At 34.5% G+C, this 22,417-nt stretch overlaps 1 protein-coding gene across 2 annotated transcripts in view; it reads right to left on the bottom strand.

Annotated features, from left to right (window-relative positions):
* CD109 (CD109 molecule) overlaps window positions 1-22,417 on the bottom strand; it is a 163,777-nt gene that overhangs the window by 95,210 nt on the left and 46,150 nt on the right. For both annotated transcript variants that reach the window (XM_074237331.1, XM_074237330.1), the window contains exons 6-7: window positions 5,197-5,236; window positions 1,661-1,745 (exon numbers count right to left, since the gene is read on the bottom strand). In XM_074237331.1, the coding sequence (XP_074093432.1) occupies window positions 1,661-1,745; window positions 5,197-5,236 (125 nt within the window). The remainder of the gene's footprint in view (window positions 1-1,660; window positions 1,746-5,196; window positions 5,237-22,417) is intronic.

The raw sequence follows: 22,417 nt of genomic DNA, 5'->3' as shown, positions 1-22,417 counted from the left end.
TCAAAGAACTTACTATCTAGTATTAAAGTAAGATATAATATTAAACTAGAAGACTATTGGATGGAAAAAGATAAAATATGATACCTAGATGTTACTGAGATATAAGAAACAATATTTAGAATTAAGAGAGGGCACCTAGGTAGTGCAGTGAATAGATGCGGATACACCCACCTTGGAGGACCCGAGTTCAAATCCAACATCAAACACCTGATACTTACTAGCTGTGAGACCTTGGGTGAGTCAATTAACTCCATTACACCACAAAATAAAAAAAGAAAATTTTAAAAAATTGAGAGAAGCAAGATGACAACATGAAGGATCCTAAAGGAGTTTATATACACTCCCACAAAAATCTTAAAAGAGCTCCATATAAAACAATGTTAAAGAAGGCCAAAGAGAAATACCAGTAAACTCCTATTGCAGGAAAGCAAAAAAATATAACTAGAGAACTATGGGCACTCAGAGACATATCACAAAGGATAATAATCAGGATAAGCTCCTGTGAATGCCCTTAAAATAGGTAGGCTCTTAGTCTCAATATGTCAGAGCAGCAGATGACTTAGAAAGTCACCCCCAGAAGGTCACCAAACAAAGAAAGAAGGCTAGGCAATACCCATGTTGGAGTATGTCATGTTTTGGAAGGAGACGGTGACCAAGTAGGAATGAGTTCTGAAAGCCTTTCAAGGGCACCTAAAGTCAATACTCCTTTCAGAGTCAAAGCAGGACACAGGCCCAGCTCACAGTCTTGCACACCTACACAAGAAAACCTGATAACAGTACAATTTTCTGACATCCAACTGGAACCTGTGAGAATCAAAGCTAGTTTTCTGTTGGAGACTGTAGAAAGAAAAGGAACCGAAGACACAATCAATATCAAAATCTAAAGGCACAATATCAATACCAACACCAAAAGATGGAAGCAGAAGCCAGGGATTGTAGCAAAGAAACAGGCAGAGTCCCAACTACTATATCTATCACTGAAGTAGGAACAACATACAAGACCAAACAAAACCTGCCTCCCCATCTGAGAGAAAAAGAGAAGTCAGGGAAATTGTTCTTGAACAATGTTCTAGAATAGAAACTGGGACTGAAAATATAAGGGAAGAAAATTCTGAACAAATACAATGAAAAAAATTAGCCCATGGTTAAATTAACCCAAGAAGTAAAACTAAAAGAGATCAAATAATTTCAAAACAAGGCCTCAAAGAAAATAATGACTTGGACATAAGACTCCAAGAGTAGTTAGAAGAAATGAAGAAAAAGGTTTTTTAAAATGACATTGTAACGTTTGAGATTTCCTATAAAATAGAATGAAGAAAACAAAGCAATAAGTATGAGAACAAAGGTAAAATATTAGAAGGACAGATAAAGTATCTACTACCAAAAACAACTGATCTGGAAAACAAAGTCCAGGAAAGATAACTTAAGAATCATTAAAGTTCTCCAAAAACCATAAAAAACAAAAACTTGGATGCCCAAAAATAACATAAGATGAAACTGACCAGATGTTGTTAGAATTCTATTAGAACATAAAGAATTCAGAACCCCCCAGAAATATCAAAGCTAAAATCCAGAACTTACAAGAGGAGGGAGGGAGGGAGGGAGAGAGAGAGAGAGAGAGAGAGAGAGAGAGAGAGAGAGAATAGCAAATAATACTTACCTTGCAGTGACAGTGCCATTTAAGCTTTTATAATTCAAAGAATGATATAAGGGTGTCTGGACAGTAACTTCAAATTTGGGTAACACTGAAAAAGAAACATAAACTTAAAATTATTAAAATTTCATTGATTTCATTACAAAGAATATCTTTGAAAAATATTTAGTCAATGCAATGGTCAACCATATATCTCTATCTGAAGACTGCTCATCATGCTTCATTATCAGTCCATTGAAATCATGGGGGACAATTGTATTGACTGAATATTGTTGAAAGATATTCTCACAGTGAAGCTCCTAATAGTCAGTCAACAACCATTTATTAAGCACCACTATTTATCAAGTGCTGTAATTAAACAGTGGAAATACAAGACAAAAATGAAACAGCCCCCTGCTTTGAAGGATTTCCATTCTATCATGTGTGAGAGTGTTATATATGCAAGGGATCAGGAACACCTAACCTTCTAAACATGGTGGCCAGCTACTGCTGTCATGCCCTATACTTCATCACCATCGAGATTCTCTGAAGCCTCAAGAGTTAGACTATTTAGCATACACTTGAGTTTCAAACCAATAAAGAGAACTTGATCTCTTTGACCTTACCTCTGGTCCCACATCAATATGTCAATCCTGCTTACTATTCCCCAGACTCACTTCTTAGCAACCATCATTCCCATCCGATAACAGACACTTCAAATAGGAAGGAGAAATCATTCCTTAAAAAAAAAAAGGTAGCCAACCTCCATTCTGACACCTAGACTTGCCATACAAATGATCATAGGAAAATAATGTTCAAGGGGCAGCTAGATGGCATAGGGGATAGAGCACTGGCCCTGAATTCAGGAGGATCTGAATTCAATTCCAGTCATAGACATTTAACAGTTATAAGCTTGGTGAGTCACTTAACCTTGATTGCCTTGCAAAGAAAGAGAGAGAACATAGTAATATAGTAACAGAGTATTCAAGGTCCCTAATAATGGTACAAACAGACCTCCCCCTTGTCTAATTTCTAATATTTGAATAAGAAATAATTTCAAAAAATTCAGATCAAAAATGTATAATTAATATTTCCCTCTCCATTCACCCCTACCCCATTCCTGACCTCTTCAATTATATAACAATTAATTCACCTTTTCCTCTGTTCCTTAAATCACTGTCATTACAGCAATTAATGGATAAAGATTCAGCTAAGTCAAACAGACCGTCTATGTAATGTAATACCTAATCCCTTGGGCCTCAACACCCAGAGAGTCACTTTCTATTACCAAAAATTCTAGCCAAACCACTATATGATGATCAACAATGATAGCATTAGCTCTCCTCAACAATACAGCAATCAAAGACATTCATAGCAGAGAAAGAACTATGGAGTCTGAATGCAGATTAAAGCATACTGTTTTTTCATTTTTTTAATTATTTTTATCTTTTTCATGATTCTTCCAATTTGTTCTGATTCTTCTTTTACATCATGACTAATATGGAAATAAGTTTAACATGACTATATACATAACCTATATCAGATTGTTTCTTGTCTTGTGGAGGGAGCAAGGATGGGAGGAAAAATGTGGAACTCAAAATCTTACACAAAATTAATGTTGAAAACTATCTTTACATGTAATTGGGGGAAAACACATAAAAAAGATTTAAAAAGGGGGCGGCTAGGTGGCACAGTGAATAGAGCACCGACCTTGGAGTCAGGAGTACCTGGATTCAAATCTGACCTCAGACACTTAATAATTACCTAGCCGTGTGGCCTTCTGCAAGCCACTTAACCCCATTGCCTTGAAAAATCTAAAAAAAAAAAAAAAAAAAAGATTTAAAAGATTCTAGTCAATCACATTTGCTGTCAGACACTGTGCTAGGTAATAGGTATACAAATGAAAAGAATGAAATACCATATTTCCCCATGTATAAGATGTACCCTTTTTCAAAAAATTTGGGGTCTAAAAACTGAGAGCATCTTATACAGTGGTTGTAGATTTTTTACTTGCATCTCCCACTTTTTCCACACTTGTCTTTATGCTCATTGTTTTGCATTTGTTACTAGTATATTGGGTCACATTTTTCCACATTCTGCCCAGAAATGGCTCAGAAAAGATTTTTGCTCAGTGCTGAATTCAAGTTCAAAGTGATCCAGTCTGCAAATGGAAATCATCCTGCTGAATTTCAGTTTGGTCCTCCTCCAACTGAGAAAACAATACAAGATTGTCTGTAGGAAGAAGAAATTCAACTGAAAAGTCCCAGGCAGAATAAGGTCATGAGAGGCAAGTCAGCAAAATGACTTGATTTAGAGAGGGAACTGAAGAAATGGACTGAAGGGCAAAGAGCAATTGGAATTCTTGTGTCCACAAGGTTGGTTCAGCAGGAAGCAAGAATTGTTGATGAAAAAGAAGTGACTGATTTCAAAGGAGGACACAATGGTGCTTCAGGTTCATGAAACAGAATCAACTAAATATGTGACCACGCACTAGACTTGCCCAGGGGAGTATTTGTGGTCAACCACAGACCAGAGCCCAGGCAGGAGAGCAGTCAGAGCCTCTCCAAAGACAGTGATTCATCATTAAACCCAGATGAGGGCAAGCTAATGGAAGGGAAATTTGTCAGTGATGAGGGAATTTTATGATGAATAAAACTTGTATTCAATAACTTTATGTAATACATTTTTTCAAATTTTGGGTCCCAAAATAAAGGTGCATCTTATACATGGGGAAATATGGTAATCCCTACTCCCAAAGGAGGCTTACAGTAGGTATATACAAGGTATTTGTGAGGAGATGACCCTTGCAATTGGGGAGATCATTAAAGGAGGCATGAAGGAGGTGCTGCTTGAACTGAATCAAAATAAAGAAAACTGTCTCTAAGATAGAGGTAAGGAAAGAATTCTGTCTAGTAAGGAATAGCTAGGGATGAGAGATGGAGTGCTATGAATGAAGAAGATAAAGAAAGTAGGTTTGTCTAATCTGGATCATCTAAATTACCAGATGTTTCTATTAAATTGTTTATACTTTCTCTACTTTGTTACATTTCATTGCTCAGAAAGGCAAGAAAAGAAAAATGAAATGCTCCTCCAAAAAATTATTTATGCTTACTTTGTTATAAATGTTGTACTCACTCAAGTGTGTTTATGGTGTTTATGCCAAATAAAGTAAGTACCTCAGGGTACTTAAGAAATGCTTACTGGAAGAAATAAACACTACAGGATTGACTTATTTTGAGTGAACATCTTTAAGAAAATATTATTAGGGGCAACTAGGTGGCAAAGTGGAAAGAGTACCAGCCCAGGAGTCAGGAAGACCTGAGTTCAAATCCCACATCAGATACTTAATAACTGCCTGGCTGTGTGACTTTGGGCAGGTTACTTAACCCCATTGCCTTTCCAAAAAAAAAGAAATATATGGGTTTGTATGTGAAATACACAACATTTGTATATATATATATATATATATATATATATACACACACACTATACACAAATATACTATACAATAAAACATAGTTATTTCTGTTACCTTTATTTCTGGAAAAATGATCAGCACTTACCATATTCTAAAACTTGGAATGACTGGTAATAGGTCTGACCCTATTTTTAAAAAAACACACAAAAGAAACATAATAAGTTCTTGATAAGTTACATTGATTACCTGTCTATAGGATGACATTCTAAAAATTACAAAGAAATAACATTTTATTGGAGGACAAAAGATTCTACTTCGTAAAGTTTCTGTTTCTTTAAACAAGCAAAAAAAAAACTCTTGTGAATGTGGTTATTTTGTTAATTAATTCAGTAATATGACTCCTAAGTTCTATGAAACATAGTATTCTTGCATAAAAATGGTCTCTTCCTAATTAGCTATTCAGTTTTTAAACAAATTACTTAAACTCTGGGATTCAGTTTCCTCATTTGCAAAATGAGGTAAGATTTTTAAGATCCTTTTTAGTTCTAAGATTCTATAATTTAGAAATAACATTTATGAAATATCTTGCTACATCTGTTTTAATCACAAAAAAATAACAAACTGAAATATAAATTTATCTTAAATTCAAGGAATCACAAGTACATAACATTGTCGTCCTAATTCTTTGAATTACTTTCCAGAATGACTCATAAGAAAAATCATGATAACCCTTTTAACTGACATTTATGGTAAAAAGTCACTTAAGTTCATAGGATCAAAAATCTAACACTTGAAATGATCCCTCATTTTAAGACTAAGAAACTTTCCTAATGTCACACAGGAAATGAGTGTCAAAATCAGGAATCAAACTCAGATTCTCTATGATTCTTAACATCAACAAGACAATATAAATTCTAATATAAGTTAATGTCTTCCAAAAGAATTTTATACAGATTGGATCTGAAACCAGATGGTTTGTAATCAGGAAGACACATCTTCCAAAATTGAAATCCAGCCTCCTAATTCCTACCTGTGTGACATAACTCTATTTGCCTCAGTTGCTTCATCTATAAAATGAGCTGGAGAAGGAATGGGCAAGCCATTCTAGTATCCTTTCCAAGAAAATCCTAAATAGGGGTCATAAAAAGTCATACATATAACATAACAATAATAACAGACAAAACCTCTGGCTCCAGATTCAGTATTTCTTCCACTGTGCTACTTTTCCATTTGATTATTAGAGAAGCACAGCAGGGAAACACAAGTGGTCAACTAGTCCATTCCATAAGCAAATTCATATATCAGGAAAGGGACTTGGATCTCTTTGTTTTTCTGTGTAAAAAAATTATAAAATCCCAGATCAAAAGGCACCACATAAAGATCACTTAGTCCATCCTTTCACTTTATATAGCAATTCCTTCTACGATGACCTTTGACAAACTAAAATATTTGTTAAGTATATATTCCATACAAACCAATGTTATATTCGAAGTTCAATGGAGTAACAAATACAAACATGGTATCAATGACAAGGAACAGAAGGACTTATGGCCCAAATGCTCCTATCCTTCACACACAAAGCAATTCAATACCAATATGAAGTGAGAATCAAAATCCAAAAGGATCAGATTTTGTAGGTAAATTTTTGTAAAACGTGGACAGGTGAATTTGCCTCCAGGTTTGCATCCAGGCTAGTAACTGGATAGAAAGAAAGAGGGCAATACTGAGCAAACAAGGGTATCTGTATGCACAACTTACTATGTGAAGCATTTTGAGAAAGAAAAAAATAAGACTTAGTCTTCGATACTCACAAATCCATAATGCTTTTTTGTTCCATGAAAGCACATTGGGACTGGTATAGTTTCAACTTATTCAAAATCACTACTATTCAGTACGGTTCACATGGTCAAAAATAAATCTGTCTTTAATACATGAAAAATCCCAGAAAGGGTTTTTTTTTAAGTCACATTTTACTCTTGAGCAAAGACCAAAGCAAATACAAATAAATAAATAAAGGGATGGGGGTGGGAGGGGAATAGTTCTAAGTGCCAGAAAACCGATTAGCCAAAAAAAAAAAAAAAAAAGCATGACTTTCACTGAGTTTTACTAAAAGATAAATGTCCTAGCCAAAAGGTACAAAATGTCAATATCTAGTCATCAGACTTTTTGCAAAAGGTATGGATGATGTTTTATTAAACAATCTTTCCTGACAAATTTTACCTGTTTCAAAATGTTTTATGCTGCTCCATAATTCAAGCTTTCAATCACTGAAGAAAGAGAAAATCTAAACTGAAAGCTTAAAACCTATTTTCTAAACAAATACATTTCATTTCAGGGTCCCTTCCCTACAAGACTATAATACATAGAAATCAGAAATGGTGGTTGGATTCTATCAATCCCCAATATAGACAATGTTCTGTGAGGGAAGTCTATTCTTGAGAAAACTTTCCTAAAGCAGGATTTCTTCTAATTTCTAAATTCCAGGTTTTCATCATAAGCCCATCGCACCTAAGTTTTCCCAGAAGTTTTCCCAGCAATTTCACAAATAGAAATGGAAAAGTCATGCCAATTTATATTAACCAGTAAATAATTTCTTTCAAAAATTATTTCTCAACCCCGTTTGCCTTGCAAAAAAAAAAAACCTTAAAAAAAATTATTTCTCCTTCAGTAGTCACTCCAACATGAAAGTGTCTATAATAGCAGCTCCAATGAAGGGGGCAGAGGCAAAAGACACGTGCTATTTAAAACCCACTACCCCCCCCAACAAGAGTGCTACAACCAAAGCACAAATTGAAAATATGTCAATTACTAAAATTCTACATATATATCCCTGTTAAAAAAAATTCACCTTGAAGCTACCCAATCCAGAGGAGTATGGAGTATCTAATTTTAATGAATTATTCAGGAAAATGATAAACCACTTAATCATTAAAAGAGAGTGGGGGGATAGGAGAATTATATAAATACAGTACAACAACCCCTTTCACCACTTGAACAAGACTGAAATATTGTTTTCCAGAGTTTTAAAAAAAAAAATGAAAAACAGAATTAAAGTTATATTTATTTAACCAATGTGAACTCCATTGAATGGAAATTAGTTAATACTAGTTATAAGTGAGGAACCAGGGGAAAAAAACCACTTATTTCTGAAGTCAGAAGACCTTGATTTCTAATCTTGCCTTTGCTACTTATAATCTGTGTGACACCCATCACTTCTCTGACCCTCTGTTTATACATTTCCAAAATTAGGGAATTGAACTTCTGGCTCTTAGTCTCATGGCCATGATAGATGGAACAGATAAACTTGAGAAACCCTGCCATTGCTGTAGCTTCAATGGGAGCATGTATTCAGAGTTCCAAAAACCAGCTTTCAAACTTCTGGAAGACAATCTGCTGGTGATATACACAGTTTTGGGCTTACAAAAAAAGTGGCCTTTTTTAAACAACCAACGCCTTGTCTAAATAAAGAAAAATATGTCTTGGGTCACTCTGAATATGAAATAAATTCCAGTGAATACCAAAAACTTACATAGTGTCCAAGAAAATTATATGTATAAGTGTCTATGTATGCACCCCTACGTGCTATTGTTGTTATTATTCATTCTTTGTTTTTGAAGAGGACCAATGACATCCCACGGTGATGACTTAGCTTGCTTATGAACTGAATTTAAGTGAGGCAAAGTTGCACAGAGACATCAATCTCATTGTCTCTTTCTGAGACATCAAAATCCAGTGGCAAAACAAAAGTCAGGATGACTGGTGATGGTCCAGGTTGCAGTGGATGATGATAACCTTGACATCTTTGATGTCTGACTAAGATCTCTCCAGGGTGCCTACTTCAGGCATCATAGGCTGCCACATTTCCTTCCAACTTCCTTTACTTTAACAGTGATAAATTTTATCTCTGAAAGCTTCCTGTTACCATGAGCTTTATCTCTCTACCTCAAGTCCAAACAAGATGTTGTTATGTGAAGATTTTCTTTTGAGTATTTTCTTTTTACATACAAATGCCCATCCTCCTCCTGCTAATCAGGCTCTCCCAATTATATCATTCAAATAAAAGGAGATTTGGGAAGGTTTCCTTGATAAATGAGAATAACAAAGCTTTCCCAATCCAAATCAGCCACCAGTGATGACTCCAACTCCAAATTTCTATAGCTGTCTGTACCACATGGTTTACATTTATATCTTGGTTACTTTTTCCTGTGTATATGCATTACCTCCTAAACTAGGTTTCCAGACATTAGGTAATACCTTAGAGTCAATCAATTATCAATAAGATCTAGGGATCTTCCTCTCCCAGACTGATAGCATTACCAATTTACCAACTGGTAAATTGGGTCCTATTTCTCAATTCTTATCTAGACCTTAGTCATTGAATGGGTATTGTTTCAGATAAAATGAGATCTGAGAAAGACTTTAATAGAAAGTTCAAGGTCACCCACTGAATCCTAGACTTGGCACTGGACTTCAATGACTTGGGATGAGTGTCTGACTTTGTGTAGCTCTACTTGCCTTAAATCCAGTTCACTCACAATGATGTCATGGTCCTCTTTGACAGTGAAGAACCAACAACAACAGCAACCATTTGCAAAATGGTACTAAGAATTGGGGCTCCAAAGACAGTATGAAAAATAAATTGAGTAAAATACTCAAGAAACTCAGTGTCAAATGGAACACTCAACATGAAAACAATATATATACAAATAAGTTTTTAAGGATAAACTGAAAATAATACCAACCACCAACCTGATGCCATCTATGGGTAGGTAAGCCCAAGAACCCTAGCATCAGTGCTACAGACCATGGTCCCAGCTCCATTCCAGTGTCCACAACCATTATCCAGGAAGGCAGTTCCTGAGATGTGACCTGGCAACAGGTATTATATGACCCCTACTTCCTAAATAGCCACAGAACCTGATTACCTAGGAAAAAAGTTCTCACCACCAAAGGTTTTGGCAGAAATGGATATGGCTTTATCAATGCAAAAGACATGCATCTGTGTTGTATCATGAGATCTTTCCATCTGTCCTTCAGCAGAAACCTCCCCCAATATTGTCTCTCCTTACTAGAATATGAGCTCCTTTCACATAGGGATTTTCTTGCTTTTGTTTTTGTATACTCAACACTTGTCATAGTGTTTTGTTCAAAAATGCATGTAACTGATGACTTTTCATTCATTCTTTCACTTCTCTAAATCTCTTGTCATTTACTTTGTGTACAACATGGGGAAAGAGATCATAAAAGTGTTTGAAATTTCCCAGAGGTATAGAAGACCACTCTCCTCTCCCTATTCAATTCTTGAAAATAGAAAGATCAACTGATCATCTCATTAAAAAAAATTTTTAAAGCAATAATCCCAGAATTTTTATAAACAAAATTCAGTTTCCATGTCATTGTCAAGACATAGGTACTGATAGACCAGCTCTATGATTGTCCAACCAACAACAAAGTCTAATGGTTATAAATTTCAAAATCATATGAGCATCACCCCAGCATCATTACTCTCATTACATATGAAAATGAGAACCTAAGATCTTTCCCACAGCAGCAGCCTCCTTTTAAGCAAGATTCTGACTAAAGTTATTTTGGAAACTACAACTCCATGCTAGAAAGAATGCTACTGTTTTCTGACTTGTCACAGTGGTACTGTGTTTTATGTTAGTTCTGTCATCACACTCCACAATGTTCACCAGATGCTCTTTATGGAATTCTGAATTTGCCAGGGATCACATCAGCAAAAGGTTTGTCCTTTCTAAAATAAACTCTCCTGACCAAAACACCTACAATTTTGTGTAGATGAGGTAGTATAGGAAACATGTGAAGGGAAGGTGCCTGGAAAACTATAAAAAATTAACAAAAAGTCAGAGTGCATATTTAACTAAATCTTTCTAGTGGAATTAATTCAAGATAAAATAGATTTCAATAATATAAGTTATTAAACAAACAAAGCAAAAAGAGTAAATTAATGTAGGCTACTGATGAAAAAAATAAGATAACAAATTATTATTCCTGGATACAACTGCATAGATTATTCATGAACATAGTCACCAGGTCTTTACTAAGTAAGAGCTGCTATTTTGTACTCCATACTCAGAGAAACAAGTTCTGATACAACTGGGATAGACTCTAAAAATAATTGGATAGCAATTAAACAAGGAAGCTCTAGAAACCTTTTTAATAACTTAGAAAAGAATTCATAATGAGTTAGAAACATTTACAAGTATTTTTTAAGAAGCAAATGATGCTCAATACCCATAAGTATCAAGAAAATAATAAATTTCGGGGTGGCTAGGTGGCACAAGGGGCGGCTAGCTGGCGCAGTGGATAGAGCACTGGCCCTGGAGTCAGGAGTACCTGGGTTCAAATCTGACTTCAGACACTTAATAATTACCTAGCCGTGTGGCCTTGGGCAAGCCACTTAACCCCATTGCCTTCACAAAAAAATCTAAAAAAAAAAGAAAAAAAAAGAAAATAATAAATTTCATATTCAGAAGAACACTACAACAACCAAGAAAAATTTTTTAACTTAGAGAAGCAACAATTATCAACTTCTACTATGATCAATTTTAAGGCCCAAGTCAAATTTGATAGAATTCGGTTGAACTGAATATTGCTTAAAATAAATAGAACACTGATTAGAATTTTAAATTTTGTCATGATATGTAAATTTATTTATATATGTATTTGTGGATGTAAATATATACATGTATGTTTAAGTAGGATTTTGAGCATTCGAGTAGGATTTTACTCATTTTGACAAAAACAAAAATATCTAAGGTCTGGTTAGAACTTATGTTCTTAGGGTATCAATTTCTTCTTCTGTAAGATAAAAGAATTAAACTAAACAGTCTCCAAGTTTCTTCTTCTAGTTTCAAAGTTTAGGATTCTAGATAATAACATGGTTGTAGAGTGTTCTGCAAACTTTAAACTGTTATATAATTGCATATTATTACTGTTTTCCTCTTACTAAGTGATCTAGGCCATTCCAAATACATGATGAACATTGGGAAGGCTAGTAGTAATGTGAAAAATTCCAAACAAAATAAAATCCACACTAGAGAAGGCAGGTCTCTGGTATCCTAAGAAGGCTCTGACTTGGAGCCTTTGACAGTTCACTTAATCATGAATTAAATATAAAATAAAGAAAAAAATTAGTTGCCTTATTCTGTAGTCTGGTTATCAAGAGGAAATTTTTCCAAAGTCACAACATGGTTAGAAATCCCCAGCATGGAACCTTAGAAGTAACTTGGAGCACACATACAGTGATATTTAAAAAATCATGGCTGCTCTTTAAGTGGTAACAAAGAATTGGAAATTGAGGGGATATCCATCAATTGGGGAATGGCTGAACAAATTGCTGTATATTATTATGGTGGAATACTATTGAGCTATAAGAAATAAAAAGCTGGATGCTCTCAGAAAAATCTGAAAAATTTACATGAAGTGATACAAAGTGAAATGAGCAAAACTAGGTGAACATTGTATACAGTAGCAACATCACATACAATGATCCAAGACAATATAAGGCCATATTATGAAAAATGCTATCCATCTCTAGAGAAAGAGTTGATGGAGTTTGAATACAGATAAAGCATATATTTTTCTTTATCTTTCTTTGTGTTTTCTTTCAAAACATGACTAATGTGGGAAATATGTTTTTATATGGCTGCACATGTATAACCTATATCAAAAAATAATAGAATAATAAAGTCACGGCAGCATTCAGATCAGGACATTCAAAGATCATTGTTGTTTGAAGCACTACATCTTGAAATGTCACATAGAGCTCTGAACCTGGCACTTGTCTGTTTAGTCAACCCAAGAATTCAGGTTGATAACCAGCAATGATGACTACTTCATTCAAAAGTACAGCAAGACAAGGGACCTAACCTTGGTCCAAAGTCTCAAATGAGGAACTAAAGACAAAAGTATAAGGAAATCAAAGAAGTAACAACCATTATAAAAAATTAGTAAAAGGTGCAACTAGGTGGCACCTTGGATAGAGCACCTGGAGTCAGGAAGACCTCAATTCAAATCCGGCTTCAGACACTTAATAATTACCTAACTGTGTGACCTTGGACAAGTACTTAACCCCATTGCCTTGCCAAAAAAAAAAAAATTAGTATGGAACCAAAGATACTCAAATATCTAAGTCAGAAAAAGAAAGCAATTTTACAACAATTCTAAGCAAAAACTAAAAAGAATGATTTTCCAAAAGACTACATGAGCAATCAAAGCAAGAGATTTTTTAAAATGAAATAAACTCTGAAGAAAATATTTTGAAGAAGAATAACTTACAACAGAAAGAAGTGCCAGTGTGTACTCTGGAAATTAAAATAGACCAAAGGAAAATCATTGACTCTGTGAAATAACAAAAAAATATTAAAGTCAAAAGACTGGGGAAAAAAAGAAACTGTAGGGGGCAGCTAGGTGATGCAGTGGATAGAGCACCAGCCCTGGAGTCAGGAGTACCTGAGTTCAAATCTGACCTCAGACACCTAATAATTACCTAGCTGTGTGACCTTGGGCAAGCCACTTAACCTCATCTGCCTCGCAAAAACTTAAAAAAAAAAGAAATAAAGAAAAGAAACTGTAAAGCATATGCTACCAAAAAAAAAGTGTTCTAGAAAGAAAAATAATATATAAATCATCAGATTCCATGAAAATCAATTTTTTTAAAGCCTAGACACTATGTTTCAAGAAATCATGACTGAAAACCAGAGGGCAAAGTGAAAATAGAAAGTTCAAATGACCAGATCAGAAATTTAAAAAAAAAAAAATTATTCCAGGAACATCATAACCAAAATCCCAGTTTCTTTATTGGGGGTTGGGGGCAGGGAGGGAGGTTGTGTTTTTGTGTTTGTGTGTGTGTGTGTGTGTGTGTGTGTGTGTGTGTGTGTGTGTGTGCGTGTGTTGGTCTGTGTGGGTGTAGGTGTGAGTGTGGAAACTAGCAATTTTTTTCACTTTTAGAAGATTCTCCTACATCAAAGAGGAACATCTTGGGATACAATATTTCAAGAGGCAAAGAAAAAATCTTATCTACAAAGATTAACTTAACCTGAAAAACTGAGCATAATCCTATAGAGGATAAAAAAAAGACTTTAATGGAAGAGGACTATTAAGCATATCAGATGAAAATTTTGACTAGAAATGAGTAGGAACTTTGAACTGCAAATACCATAAGATAAAAATGGAAAGAAATAATGAAACAAACAGAAGATGTCAGAGAATCCTGGGAAGAATTAATTATACCCAATAAAGTAAATACATTCAGAATATTTCTGAAAGCTTTAAAAACTCTTAACAAAATAATAAGCAACCTCATCTCTTTTGGATCTTTGAGGAAACATACACCCTCCTTCTGTTAGAGAGATGATGCACTAAAAGTGCATGAGGCAAAAAATATGTATTTTTAGATATGGTCACTATCTGGATATTTTGTGTAGAACTTTTTTTAATACATGGAAGACAACAAAAGAAATTTCCATAGGGAATCACAGTACAGAACAGTTTTTAAAGAAATATTTTAAATTCATCATTTTTAAGTAAGCAACATGAAATGGAGATTCACAGTTTTTATACACAATTTTCTTTAAATGTTCTTCAGAATATGTGAAATTTGTCTTTTTTGTTTGTCTGTGTTTAGGTTTATAATAATTTTTTTTTTAAAACAGTAACTAGGGGCAGCTAGGTTGCACAATGGATAGACCACCAGCCCTGGAGTCAGGAGTACCTGAGTTCAAATCCAACCTCAGACACTTAATAATTACCTAGCTGTGTGACCTTGGGCAAGTTACTTAACCCCATTGTCTTGCAAGAACAAAAACAAACACAAAAAAACAGTAACTAAAGGAGTGTCCCATTTTAGATGGCCTATAATATTGAACTATTTTAAAATGTGGGTCAGCATATATTTTTTAAATGTTTCGTCTTCACTAGCAATACTGGTTGGATCAAAAATCATTACAGAACAAATAATTCTAAGAGAAAAATCAAATGATCAAAATGCATTCTTTAAAATCTTCTCTGCCAAACCTACATTTATTGATATAGAATAAGGTAAAAGGAATCAGTGAAACAATAAACACAGTAACAACAATGTAGACAAAAGAATAAAATGAAACTAAACTGAATGTTATACAACTTTAATATTCAAGTTTGACCTAAAAGAATTATTTTAAATACTAACTCATACAAAACAGTCATTACTTCCTATTTTTCAATATTCTCCTTCACTCATACATATTATATAAGCTTCTGAATCTAACTAAATGAATTTCACATGTTACTGAGAATAATGAACATCTGGTGACCAACTTTGCATCAATAACCCATCTAAACTTGGTCTGGTCCACAGACAATAGAGACTCAGCATTCTCCTGGACTTGTATTCAAAAACATTTCAAGTTTAATGGAACTGTAAGAGTTCGTATATTCAAGAGAACTAGGATAACAATAAAATTATGAATTATCAGAGAAGGACTTTCATGGAGTAAGTACATATTTTTATTTATTTTTTTAAAGACTTGCCATGGTGTATGATTTTATTGGTAAAAAATAGAATTAAAATTATAGCCACAAAATAAAAAAGCAATTCTTAGTTTTTTTGTGTTAAAATAAAAAGAAAATTATATATATATATATATTATATCTTCCTTTTTTCTTTTTTCTCCAGATTACTATTCTGATTTTTTTGTTATTTATTTATTTTGAATTTTACCATTTTTCCCCCTAATCTCACTTCCTTCCCCCCCCACCCCCACCCCCACAGAACGCAGGCTGTTAGTCTTTACATCATTTCCATGGTCTACACTGATCTAAGTTGAATGTGATAAGAAAGCAATCGTATCCTTAAGGAAGAAAAATAAAGTATAAGAGATAGCAAAATTATATAATAAGATAACGGGGTTTTTTTTTAATTACAGGTAATATCTTTGGTTTTTGTTCAAACTCCACAATCCTTTCTCTGGATACAGATGGTATTCTCCATCACAGATACCCCAAAATTGTGCCTGATTGTTGTACTGATGGAGAGTATGTATTTTTGGAGAGTAAAAGTCCCTATCTCTGAGGAAGAAAAAAGCCAGAGCAATCAATTATCTTCATATTCCAAATGACAAAAATATGTAGATTTAAAACAGAGAAAAGTTAAGAGGGAGAAAGATAACTCTGCACAACTTGTTAAATAAGAATAATAATATAAAAATAATTTCAGATAAATAATCTACAATGTCTGTTATTTCTTTGATTACACTGACCCCTGGAGGGTTCTTGAAACATTAAAAAATTAAGATAATTTTATTCTTACAAGCTGGAGTTATTTTTATGTGCTTTCTTCTATAAACTTAATAATCTCCATAATAATATAATAATAATAATATCAAGAGAATTATCTTAGGAAGAATGAAGGAGTCAACAAGGAAGATGGGGCAGAAGAAAACATGTTTTATTGTGTGTGTGTATGTGCATGTGTGTGTGTGTTTAAAAGAGTAAGCCTCCAAAACATCATAATTTTAAAAGAGCTCATAATATTATTTTTTTTGCTGTCAAAGCAATCAAGTTATATGACCAATCAAATACTTGAAGGGAGAGAAAGTATGATATAGTGAAAAGAAAGGCATTCTGAAGTCAGGAAAACAAGTTTGAAATACTATCTCTAACATATACTGCATGACAATGAACACGTTATTTAACTTTTGGTGCTCTAGGTAACTTTCTAACATTATAAATTACAAAAAGTTTAGAAGGAGTTCCTTACACTGATAAAATCCCAGGTCCAGATTTTTTTTTAAGGTCACATTGTAGTAAATGAACAATCCTAGCCATTCTTCTGCTTCTACCTCTTCTATGGATTTATTCTCTCTCTCTCTCTCTCTCTCTCTCTCTCTCTCTCTCTCTCTCTCTCTCTCTCTCTCTCTCTCTCTCTCTTCCCCCTTCCATTCCTCTCCCTTCTATCCTCACCTCTCCCTCTTTCTCTCCCTGTCATTCATTTCTTCTCTTTCTTCCCCCTCACAATGGGAATGAAGAAAAAACAATAGAATAATAAATTTAAAATAAGATTACAAGAACTGTAGAAGGAGAACTTTGATAAGAAGGAATAAACCCTCCCCCCACCCCCACCCCCCAGGGTTTATCCAATAGTAAGGTAAAGTGTCTATAAATAGCAATTACTTTTTCTTTCATTCATTCTTTCTCCAAATGAACACAAATGATCCTGAGCAGTGTAGACAGGACAGTCCAGAGTGTAAGAAAAGGATTGAAAATAGAACAGATAAAATGTTCCAGGACCAGTCAGTGAGATGAAGTCCGTAAGCTACACTCAGCCTGAAGTAGATAAAGAGACATAGTCTCAACATATACACAGAGATATATAGACACTAACTTTTTTGAAAAGTGTCTATTCTGAACTTTTATTTCACAGCATAAAAAAATTCTCAAGAATATAATGCCCTGGAGTCAGTCATACCTGAGTTCAAATCCAGCCTCAGACACTTAATAATTATCTAGCTGTGTGGCCTTGGGCAAGCCACTTAACCCTATTGCCTTGCAAAAAAAAAAAAAAAAAACTTAAAAAAAGAATATAATGGAAAGAAGAATGAACAGAACTAAGGACACTTTTTACACTTCTCTTGACTTCCTCATAATGCCTATAGTGGTAGCTTAGAAAAAAGTACTAAATTCAAAGTCAGGGGTCTTGGGCCTGAATTCAAATCCAGTTCCTCCACTTATTGTCTTGTAACCCTAGATTACTCACTTTACTTTTCTGGGTCTCAGGTCTAATTTATAAGATGAAATAAACTCTAAGTTTTCTTCCAGCTCTAAGTCTATGATCCTACTGGAGAAATAAATATAGGGTATTTAATAAATTAATGATTTATTAACATTTACTACCTTGTATTTACACAATTGGATGAATTTTTTCTTAGAATCTCAAAGCAATGACACTAAAGGAAGAATGAAACTTAATTTATACCTGAACTATTAAATTTGAGTAAAACACAATTTAAAAATCATAATAAAGAAAAATTTTGCAAAAGCAAACATCTGACAGAAAAATCTTTTACTGTTCTGGTTACCACAAACAATCTTGCCAATTGTATGTAATCTCAGTCCCTGGCCCATTCTCTGGAAGAAACAGTTTTATTTTTCATTCTGTTATTAATGAAATTTGTTGTCGTTGTTGTTGTTTTTTGTTGTTTTTGTTGTTGTTGTTGTTGTTGTTGTTGTTGAGTCTTGTTTCAGTTGTGTCTGACTCTTTGTGAACCCATTTGGGATTTTCCTGGCAAAGATAGTGGAGTAGTTTACTATTTTCTTCTACATTTGTTCATTTTACAGATGGGGAAACTGAGGCAAACAGTGTTAAGTGACTTGAGTCACACAGCAAGTAGCTGAGACTACATTTGAACTCAGGAAGATGACTTCTACAAAGCAGTTTTTATCTTTATTCCTCCCTCCAAACAACCTAAACACCTAAGTTAAACTCACTCTAATTCTCAAGCTAACCTACCCATGGCAACAGAGAGTGACAAAAGAACCAGAAAATGAAAAGAGGACACCATGATGTTACATAAGTCCATTCCCTCCTTCCTTGTTCTCTTGAACAGATTCTTTCTATTCCAAAAGGAAATACTCCCCTCCACTCAACTATATTTGTTGCTTTCCACTATTAGAATGTAAACTCAACCAGGTTAGGAACTGTATAATTTTGGATGGATATTTTGTGTTTTTATTGAACTTAACACTTGGAAAATATTTACTAAATCCTTTTTCATTCATTCATTCTTCAATCAACCCGCTGAATATCAGCAAGGTAAATCCAACAACTACTATAATAGCTAGAATTATACCAACTACTTTAAAATTTGAGGTCGACCATCTGACAGAAATTAAAAAATTTGAGGTCGACCATCTGACAGAAATTATTGTACATTTATAAAGAATGTTTAACCCCATGCTAATACAAGCACTATTTAAAGGTGACACCACTAATTATTTAACCTATACTATTCTTTTATATCGTGGGTATTATTATTCTGACCCAGTCCACTATGTGGTTTTCTCACATACTCCTTTTTTTTTTTTAAGGATTTTGCAAGGCAAATAGGGTTAAGTGGCTTGCCCAAAGCCACACAGCTAGGTAATTATTAAGTGTCTGAGGCTGGATTTGAACTCAGATGCTCGTGACTCCAGGGCCGGTGCTCTATCCACTGCACCACCTAGCTGCCTCTAAAAATTATCTTTTTAAATGTACTTTTAATTATCACAGAAAGAAACATGCAAACAATGAGCTTCATAAAAGAGACACACAGAGTAGATGAAGGCAATCTCAGAAGAAAGTCATTAGCAGTGAAGAGGACTGGAGAAAGCCTCCAGCAGAAGGTATAATGTATATTGAGTCTTGAAGGAAACCATGTTAGGAGGTAGAAACAAGAAGGGAGAAACATGGTGGATTATCCAGGGAAAAGCACTAAGTTGGAAGGAAGCTAGTGTTGATAGATCATAGAATTTGTGGAGGGAAGGAAAGTGAAAATAAATGGAAATTTAGGAAAGGGCAAGGTTATGAAGAGTTCTGAATAGCAAACTGGGAATTTTATATTTGATTCTGAAAGTAATAGGAAGCCATTGGTAGTAACTGAATCAGGGGAGGGTTTGACACAGTCAGATCTGCACTTTAGGAAAGTCATTTTGGAAGCTGAAATGAAGGATGGATTGGAGTGGGGAGAAACTTGAGGCAAGAGACCAACCAGAAGGTTCAGTAAAGGTAATGGACACAATGTTTATTTTATTTCTCTACCAAGAAAAATAGTCAAGAAAGGCTCAAACAAAAATTATTAATAAGTTGAAACCTAAGAAAAATAGAGTGGTAAAGAAATGTAATTGCCTTCAATAAATACAAGTTACAAAAGCTGGATTATTATAACATTTGTTATTAGTGACCTACTGCAATAATAATCTTTGAAAAATGGTAGAGTAAAAGGAGTACTAAAGAGCTGGATAGACAAATGTCATTTCAATTTACTCTAAAAGGAACAGACATAGTCTCAGAAGTGGAATCTTTCAATTGCAAATCATTAAACATGACTAGTGAAATTCTAAAATATATTGCTAAAGGGAGAGTTTGTGATCATTTAGAAAAGGAAGTAGTAGTCACTAAGGGTCAGCTAGTTGGCACAGTGACATTGCCTCAGCCAAATTGAGGCTTGTTTAAAGACCTTGCTCAAAAAGACCAAGTCTCCCATTGCATCCAGGATCATCTCTAGCTGTCCTGATCCATATCTGACCACTGGACTCAGATGATTCCAGAGAAGAAAGTGAGACTGGTAAGCTTGCATAGCCCCTCCTCACTTAAATCCAATTCACTTGTAGTCATGGGATCACCTCCTTTGATGTCAGGTCTTGTTTGTTAAGAAAGACAAACAACAAAATGAACTGAGAAGGAAATGGCAAATCACCCCCGTATCTCTGCCAAGAAAATCCCAAATGGGGTCATGAAGAATTAGACATGACTGAAATAAGACTAAACTACAAAAGTCACTGAGTAAGCAGGGCTTCATCAAGAATAAGTCTTACCAAATAACCTAACAAATAATATATCTAAATTTCATCAACTATATGACAGAGCCTTCCATGTTATCCTTGTAGAAATAAAGGATAGAAAATAATTTGGTTAGCTTCAGAACCATTAATGGATCTATGTCAATCTAGAAGAGCTCTTCCTTGATTTGAGCACCCTGGGCCCTGGGCCCAGTTTTTTTTTATTTTTAATTAATATTAATTTTATTAATATTAATTAAAATTAATTTTAATTAATAAATGACACAAGCATTGATGGAATACTTATCAAATTTGAAGATAACACAAAACTGGAATAATTAATGCAATGAATGAATGAGAGAATTGAGAGGGACAAGCTAGAATTCAATAATGTGACATGATAGTTAAGAAAGTGAATGCAACCCTAAATTAAATGGGGAAAGTGAGGCACAGTTTTCAGAAGGAAGGGGATAATAATACCATGGTGCTCTGCTCTGTCCATACCCCAAATGGAATAACATGCTCAGTTCTGGATTCCATAGTTTTGAAAGACCATTAACAAACAGAAGCAAACTCAGAGATGAGTAGCCAGGATGAAGACAAGTCATGTCATGTAACCATAGAATAGAAGGATGGAAAGTTGGAAGGAACTAGAGTCTTTTAGTGTATAGAAGAGAATACTTAGAGAGGACATGATACCTACAAGCATCTTAAGGACTAGAATAAGAAGAAAAGAATTGGACTTGTTCTGTTCATATACAAGAAGACAGAGTAAAGAACAATGAATAGAAGCTAAAGAGAGGGAGATTTTAACTCAATATGAAGGAAAGCTTCCTATTAATAAGATCTGTCCAGATGTCAAAGGGACTGTCTCAGAAAACAGTGATTTCCTATCACAGCTGGTGTTCAAGCTGAGGCTAAATGATCACTTCCCAGGGAAAGCATTCAAGAGATCCCTGCTCAGCTTCCAGATGGACTAAATGTCTTCTGAATTGGAAAAGACAAGAATTTAAGTGTATAGTGAGGGAAGGGAATAAGCATGAATTAAGGACCTATTATTTTCCAGATACTGTGCTAAGAACTTTAAAAATATTATCCCATTTTTATCCTCACAACATCCCTGGATGCAGGAATTTTTATTTTCTCCATTTTTACAGACTGAGACATTAGGGCAGCTAGGTGGTGCAGTGGATAGAGTACCCGTCCTGGAGTCGGGAAGACCTGAGTTCAAATCCAGTCTCAGACACTTAATAATTACCTAGCTGTGTGGCCTTGGGCAAACCACTTAACCCCACCTTGAAAAAAAAAAAAAGATTAAGACACTAAAGAAGATAGTTAAGGCAGAGGTTGTCCACAGTCACTAGGAAGGTCCAGCTAGTGTGAGGCCAGAATTAAACTCAGGTCTTCCTGTTTCCATACACAACACTCTATCCACTGTGCCATCTAGCTAGCTAGCTAACTAAAGTCCCAAGAATCCCATGATTTGAATTGGAAAAAATCTTAGAGGTCATAGAGTCCACCTCCCTCTTTTTACAGCTGAGGAAACTGAAACCTAGAGAGATAAACAAACTTGCCCAGAATTACATAGGCAGTAGACAGAAGAACAGATATTTGAATAAAGATTCTCTGATTTCAAATTAAGTGCTCTTTCCTTTGAATCCTAGCTATGATTTACACAGTCTATATGTATAATCTCTCTGGGTTTCAGTTTCCTAATATTTAAAAAAATGAGAAAGTTGGAATATATGATCCTGAAGGTCCCTTTAAGGTCTAAATCCAATGACCATATTTATACCTTCTTACTCTAATTATTTGAGTTTTCAGGTAGT

Source organism: Macrotis lagotis, chromosome 5, assembly GCF_037893015.1.
Source record: "Macrotis lagotis isolate mMagLag1 chromosome 5, bilby.v1.9.chrom.fasta, whole genome shotgun sequence".
Lineage (NCBI taxonomy): Eukaryota > Metazoa > Chordata > Mammalia > Peramelemorphia > Peramelidae > Macrotis > Macrotis lagotis.
Note: the sequence above shows the minus strand (reverse complement) of the source record. Positions and strands in the feature narration are given on the sequence as shown.